This window comes from Neomonachus schauinslandi, chromosome 1 (genome assembly GCF_002201575.2).
Source record: "Neomonachus schauinslandi chromosome 1, ASM220157v2, whole genome shotgun sequence".
Lineage (NCBI taxonomy): Eukaryota > Metazoa > Chordata > Mammalia > Carnivora > Phocidae > Neomonachus > Neomonachus schauinslandi.
The window spans coordinates 112,340,377-112,348,121 of record NC_058403.1 but is presented as its reverse complement, the minus strand read 5'-3'; the positions used below and the strand labels follow the sequence as shown (position 1 = coordinate 112,348,121).

At 35.9% G+C, this 7,745-nt stretch overlaps 1 protein-coding gene and 1 non-coding gene across 2 annotated transcripts; both read right to left on the bottom strand.

Moving 5' to 3' along the window:
* Window positions 1-887: 887 nt before the first annotated feature.
* LOC110576789 (transmembrane protein 258-like) lies at window positions 888-1,127 on the bottom strand. The gene has a single exon (XM_044915246.1). It carries the CDS (start codon window positions 1,125-1,127, stop codon window positions 888-890), a length of 240 nt encoding a protein of 79 aa, XP_044771181.1.
* Window positions 1,128-1,386: 259 nt separating this feature from the next.
* On the bottom strand, window positions 1,387-1,496 carry LOC123326952. The gene has a single exon (XR_006541422.1). It is a non-coding gene; the product is annotated as a U6 spliceosomal RNA (small nuclear RNA).
* Window positions 1,497-7,745: the final 6,249 nt, after the last annotated feature.

Genomic DNA, 7,745 nt, shown 5'->3' with positions numbered 1-7,745 from the left:
AAATCCTACAGAAGCATATCATAGTAAAATCTCCATTGATATTTTATTAAAAATAAAGAAATGACTTTCTGTGGCTTAGGATTCCTTGTGCTCTTCTGCTTCTCTATCTATCCCAGGTCAGAATGGGCAATGTAAATGAAGTTCATGAGATTCTTCCTCTTCTAAATAACTTTAATGACTTCCTTTTATATATACTTTCATAGACAACTTAAAGATCAGGGCATATAGCTTTTTTTCCACCTATGCTGATACTGCAACTTTTCTCACACATGGAGAACTAGAATTTTAAACAATTCATTTCACTAGATGCAGACTTTAAAAGTACCATCTGCTTCTAGAAAGAGTTTTAAGCTTCCTTCTAACTGAAACTGTTCTTGAAAGTTTCCAAATATTTTCCCTTTTGGAGTCTTTCTGAACACTTTTTAACATTATAGGATAAATTAGTTTATAAATAACAGGATTGTTCCTCAAAAGGAAAGGTAATAAAATTCAAGAAAATGTAAATAACCAAACTTACAAAGGTGAAAAACAAGAAAAAATATAGCTACAATAAATACTTAACCATACGTCAAGAACAGAGATGGGTCCATTACATACCATAACAGCTTGTCTTCATATCAATTCTGCATCCTGTGGCTCCATGAGGTAAAAAGTAGTAAACCCAAACTCACACTGCTCAAAAGTATGTATCAGGATGTGAATTTCTATCCATCACTTTTCCTTGCACCAGGCTGCCTTCCTAAGAAATAATATATTCTACATTTTTTTGATGGTCACATATCTGCCTTTATCATGAACAGCAGGTAGGACACTTCCAACAATAGTAAACAAATTAATTTATGGAAGCAGGGATTCAGTGAAGCCACCTGGATGGACCCCTTGAGAGCTCATAAGTAGATGCCAACCCAGAACAGCAAGAAGACTCCAAAGCCCAGAAAAAGCGAGGCCACTAAGGAGATGAGGAGCTCTTTATAGACATCAGGAGTGTACTTGGTGGAGGTAACCTCGTAAATGAAGAACCAGGAGGTGAAGATCATGCCAATGGCCAACAGCGCCACAGTCACATGGGGGAAGACAGCCGGGTTCACTGGGCTGGTGTATCTCCTCATGGCCTCTTCTAGCTCCATTTTGTCAGGCACAAGGTTATCCACCTCTCCACCACTGGAATAACATAGGATATATTCTACAATTTATAGCTATAAATTATACTGTCACTAAAACAAAACAACCAGTCAATTTATGAATATCCATTGATTTTCAAGTGTAACACCTTCTCTTCCTCATTGATTCTACAAATAATTTCTTCATGAAAATAAAATGAGAATATGAGACTCTATTTCATCAACATTAAAAAGAAAACTGATCACAGTCCTCCATATCTTTTTTTAAAATATAGAACGCTTCACAAATTTGCATGTCATCCTTGTACAGGGGCCAAACTAATAATCTTCTCTCTGTTATTCCAATTTTAGTGTATGTGCTATCAAAGCAAGCACCGTGTCTTCTTTGATTTTTTATGAATACGTCATTAAAAATATGAATGTAACGAAAATAACAAACTTAAAATACTCTGCCTTGCAATAAAGGAAGCTCTTTGTTTCTCCCAAAATTTTGATGTCAAATCTAAAATGTTTTGCTTTCCTGCAAAAGCATGCTTTTTCTCAGTTTTCACCTGCTGTGAGAATTATTCCTACATTATAATTAGTTCAGATAAATGAATGGCAAGATTGCTCTTCAGATTTTACTTTTAAAGCTCATTTACATGATGGTCTATGATGACATGGTTATTAACAGTTTTTGGGCAATTAATTAAGGTAGTTGGTAGAGTTGTTAGCACAAAATGAAACTAAGAGGTTGTTTTAGTAAATCCTTCTGCTCAGGAGACATGATAGCCATTAATCCACACTAACTAAATGAATAGTGCTTTTCCTCCTCTCACTCTACTTTCTTTGGTAGGCACTATATTATTAGCAGATTTTTTTTAAAATTTTTCATGTGTGAAGTTTTGGTATCCTTCAACTACTGTCACATCCTTCTTCCCTTTTCTCTCCAAGCTATGACGTACTGAATAGGCACTGGCTGTTTTCTCTTTCTCAAGGAACTCTTTCTTTCATCTCATTACAGGCTCCATCAGACAGAAGCGTATCACAGTAAAAACTCCAGTGATAGTTTATGAGGATAAAGAAATGCCTTTCTGGTGCTCGGGATTTCTCCACTTCCTTATACATTCTCCTCCTCTTTTCCAGAGATACATCCAGGACTTCCCAATACCAGTTCTTACTTCCTTCCTGGGTCCTAGCCTGTGGCTGTTAGATGGGACTGAGGCTAACGCTCTGTGTAATACCTGTGAGTGGAAGTGACATACGGACTTTCCGGCTGAGCCAATAAAAGCCTGTGCTCAGTTTTCCACTCTGTCCCTTCCCCTACCTGCCACAACACTGCTGGAAAAGCCACAAGCCTGCTGAGCTGCCATGACATGGACAGTTGTCCCAAAGTGTCACCCAGATTCACAGAGGGCTTTGCCTTAGTGAGAAAGAAATTTTGCTGTGTTAAGCCACTAAGATTATTTAACATGGTAGCACAATTTAGTTTATGCACCTTGAAAAGAACTTGAAGCAAGAACCCCTGAGACTGACTGGTGCCTTCTTGGCTTATTTATTCAGGAGCCCCTTGCGCATTTACGTTTCTAATTCTCAACACTGTGCAATGTGCCCTCAAAGATTTTTTGCAATTCAGATAAATGGCAAAACATTTTTTTTCAGCTTTATTGAGGACTGACAACATTTTAAGATATTTGAAGTATACGCTTTAAATTTTAACCAAAATTTATAGATGGCAAATTTAGAATACAGAAAAACATATTATTTTAAAAACAGGCTGTAGTTTTCCTTGGCTGTATCAATAGGGCAGAGGGAATTTCTTTTAAAGAAAGAACAGCTTTTATTTGAAAATCAACAACTTCATGGGCTTTTTGTTTGTTTGTTTTTTAATGAAAGCGATGTTCCCACCCCCAAGCCCTCTCACACGCATACAAACACACACAGAGACGACATTTGGATAGAAGATGTTTAAATTACTTTATTTAAAAAGTAATTAGACTTTTGAATGTCCCTTCAATAGGACCCTGGAATTGGGGAAGCAGGGGTTGGAGGTGGGGAGTTTAGCATGTGAGGTAGACATAAACTGAATGAGAAGACTGCACGAGAAAAGTCTGGGTGGGGAAGGGACGAGGGACATTAGAACGGTTGGTTCATCAGCACACACTCTGGTGAAGTTGTTGTTCTATTCCGTACCAGACCATGACCCCCCCGGTGGTCCACACATTTTAGGACTCTCTTTGTATTAAAACATTGGATATGACTTTTAAACACTGAAGACCCATTGAATGTTTTCCATGACTTACATGCTTTTGTTGGTAGTGGACAGTTACTGTTTGTGCCTTGCAGGCTCTGTTTTCCGAAAAATGAGCAAGCTAGAATACCTTCCATGAGTTTCTCGATTGCATATGAATAATAAGCAAAGAGGCACTGAAGACTACAGCCACTCTGAGCCTCTTAACCTTCCCATTCCACCTCTCCAGAGGTTTATGAATGAATAATTTTTAATTAATTACTCAATCAGTGAGCCTTCTAACAATCAGTTCTAACTAATTTTCTTTCCACAAAAAAAAAAGAAAGAAAGAAAGAAAGAAAGAAAGAAAGAAAGAAAGAAAGAAAAGAAAAAGGAAGAAAGCCTGTCACCACTACAGGTAAATAATGCAGTGTCAGGAAATACTAAGGACCAAGAAAGGGGAAAATGGATTTAAACCAGATTTTCTTTCCTCTGGGAAAATGATTATCATGAATGAATTCCCCCTTGCCCTAAGCCTGTGTGTCATATGATTACAGGATCTCAGGCAGGTCAAAACTAGACCGCTAATACTGCATTGCACACCCTCTGTCCCATATATGAGTTAACCTTCCACGTATCTCTAATTCTCTTTTTTCCTTAATCTTTAATGGACTTTTTGTCAGAGGCAACACAGGAAAAAAAGGGACAGAAAGAAAGAAAAAAAACACCTCAGAAAAAACATAGTGTGGTTAGAAATTTTTGTCTTGTGGTGGACATAACTTAAGTGGCATCCAGTATAAGTCAGCCAAATATTTTTGACCTAAACAATTTATAGTATTTCAAGGTCTCTTCCAAGAGAGTTGACATTTGGACAGGTCCACTGCATCACGGTAATCCCTTGTACTGTCGTTGGGCCGCTCAGCATAAACAGCCACTTATTTTAATATTTAAGATACTCCCCAAATATCTTCAATTCACAGCTGACCTGTGATATTTCATAAAATCAAGTACACTTTGAAAATATTTCATGTTAGTATTTATTTTCAGCTGCATAATCTTCAAATACCAATAGTAAATAAAAGCAAAAATAATACTTTATAACAGATTAATCTTACAATAAGAATCCTTTCTTTTATAATAAAATTCTTATTTAGATATATAGAAAAAAGTATGCCTTATATAATATGACACTACCTCCTCTCAAACCAGATCAGTTCATAAAATCCCTCTCTTTTTATAGGTATTTCTATTCAAGTATACACATAAACGTTTCCTTGCATTTAGTTTACATAAAAATTATTTTAAATCATGAATTATTGACACAATATACTTGTACTTTATGTAAGATGTTTTCACCAGAGAAAAAATATTTATGGTTATAGTATGGAAAAATTGAATTTTTTTTTCAATTCCCAGTCACGTTTTACTCTTCTGAATTTCATCACTTTAATATTTGGCATTTCTGTGGCCTAAAAAGACTAGAATCATTTAAGATTTAATGAAGAGCTATTTACCTCTTAAATCTTCTTCCCTTGAGTAATGAAATAATTACCCTCCCATAATCATGGAAATGTGAAACTTGAATCTCAAATTGAGCTGTTGTGAGAAGGGTTAGTGATGCTGCGTAGGTGATCACCATGGTAACATTTGGAAATGGCACCGATGTCAAGCCAAGAGCGTGGTATTTCTATTCCCACAAGAGCCCGGCCAGGGACTGGAGATGAACTCTTGCGTGGTCTCAGGAAAATGACTGAAAGCTAACATTTGCTGGGTCTCCCACTGGAGTATAAACATCACCATTTCATATCATTCTCAGAGGAAGATGATTTTAAAATACAACAACAACGTATTCTCAATAGTTTTAATTAAAATTGCTTTGTAACGTTATATCATTATGGGGTGTGTGTGTGTGTGTGTGTGTGTGTGTGTGTGTGTGTGTGTGAACTTGCTGTACATTCAAATGAAGCTTAGCCCTAAGGAAGAACATGATGATGCTAGGAAGGGAATTCACTAAAGCTTTATTCACATAATGAAGATAATTAAATAATTAGACATTCTTTAAAATATCAGAGGAAGTTAATTCATTTTTAGCAGCATGGATTAGGAAGGTGATTTTATAAATCCTAAGGAGAATATGATTTACTTGGTATTGAAGAGGACTAATTAGTGTCATTTTGACCCTGGTGTGTGTATGTGTATGTATGTGTTTGTGTGTGTAAAACACATCCTATTTTAATTTCAGGAAATACAGGGAAACACCAAATTGGACTGAACATAGAAAAGACAAGCCAACATAAATTAAAAAGTAATACAAAATATGTATATAAAATTTAGCATCAGGGAGACCTGGGTGGCTCAGTCGGTTAAGCATCCGACTCTCAACTTCAGCTCAGGTCATGCCCTCAGGGTCCTGGGATTAGCCCAGTGTGGGGTTCCACACTCAGTGGGGAGTCTGCTTAAGGATTCTTTCTCTCTCCTTCTCCCTTTGTCCCTTCCCCTGCTCATGCTCTCTCTCTCTCAAGTAAATAAATATATCTAAAAAAAATTTAGCATCATAATTTTCAAGTATATATAGTAACTTAAATTGGGATTACTTATAGTTCTTCCAAGAGAAAGAGCTCATACAATAAGTACATAATTACTATTTGTAATTAGCATACTAAATATTTGTATGCAACTATGTGCTGGTAAAGTACTTCAAAACAGTTTGTTCACCTAAGTAAATAAACATTGCCCTTATAATCTTGCTTATGCTTTAACAATATTAAATAAATATTTTAACAATGTATAATAATTTATACATTTGTAATCTAATAACATATGTAAATATATAACAATTTACAACAAATACAATAACAGATATTTACTAGGGCCAGTGAAAAGGTAAACTTCAGCCCATCCCACCAATTCTTTTATTCATATAGACATTCAGTGAATCAACAAATCATTATTAAGCACCTACTATCAAGCACTATGCTAAGTGTTGCAGATGTTAAAAAAAAATGAAAATAAGCACAGCTGTCTTGGAGTTTAAGGTCTACCAGTGAAAGCAATAATCAATAAATGTACTCAAATAAGTGTAAAAGTCACGATTGTAGCAAGTTTTTAACCAAAGAAAGGTACATGGTGGTCCATAAACCACTACAGGAGTGAGATATGACCCATGTGAAGAGATCAGAAAAAACTTCCCTAATGAAGTGAAGCTGAAATGCGAAGGAAAGCTAGGAATGTGCTATTATCCTCCGTATTCTAGAGAAAAATATCTGACCCCTATGATCATGATAGTAGTGTGCATATCTTTCTACTACTGAGTTTGAACATTTTCCCATAGGCTTTTTTAATGAGTTGAATGTCATAAATTATACTGTTATTTTTCTAATAATGTACTTTCCTCATTCATCTACCTGGGCCAATGCTTCTTTTGTAGACTCAGTAGAAATGCATAAAGAACACTAGCAAAATCCAATGCTTGTGGATTATTACACAAATATTTATTATTTATCTAGTTATGGGTTGGATTGTGTACCTTAGAATGTGACCTTATAGGAAATTGCGCCATTGCAGGTATACTTTGTTAAGAAGAAATCATACCTGTGTGCAATATGACCTGTGTCCTTATAAGAAGACAGCCATGTAAAGACAAAACAACACACAAGGAGAACATCATGTGATGAGGAAGGCAGAGACTGGAGTTATGCAGCTGCAAACTAAGGAATGCCAAAGATTGTTGGCAAACTACTAGAAGCTGGGAAGAGGTGAGGAAAGATTTCCCAACATTTTTCAGAGGGAGTTCAGTCCTGCCAATACCTTGATTTGGGACTTCTTTTATCTAGAACTGTGAAACAATAGATTTCTGTTGTTTTGAGCCACCCCAGTTTGTGCACTTTATTACAGCGACCCTAAAGAACTAATAGCACCAGGCACTATTCTAGGCACTTATTAAATTGACTGACATTACAAGAATTGCAATGACATAACAAGTATGGTCTTGCCTCACAAGAGCTTCCAATAGAAACACTTGAGGATAATGAGGAACATATTAATTTTTGATGAATATGTGGTAGAAATTACAAATAGTTACGTAACAAATTAAGAAAACACATTGGAGATACTTGCATTTAAAGGGAGTATAGGGACCCCATGGGGCACACATCTTCAAATCTGTTCACGTAAACGAGGACTCAAATGATGTCCCAGATAGAACTTAGTCTCCCTCATGAGAAATGAACAGAATTAAAGCAGAATTTCTGACCACATCAACACCAAGAAAATATCATGCACAATTAAAGGAATCCACACACACATAGATAGAGGTTTAGTCAATTACAAATCCCCCTGCTTCTAGAGATTGAGGTCAAACACTTTAGGTTGTATGAATGATGGTGTAGTAATTTAATTGCTAATTTCATTTTAAC

Coding starts and splice junctions, on each gene's coding strand:
- LOC110576789 (XM_044915246.1), bottom strand. CDS start 1,127: ATGGAGCTAGAAGAGGCCATGAGGAGATACACCAGCCCAGTGAACCCG.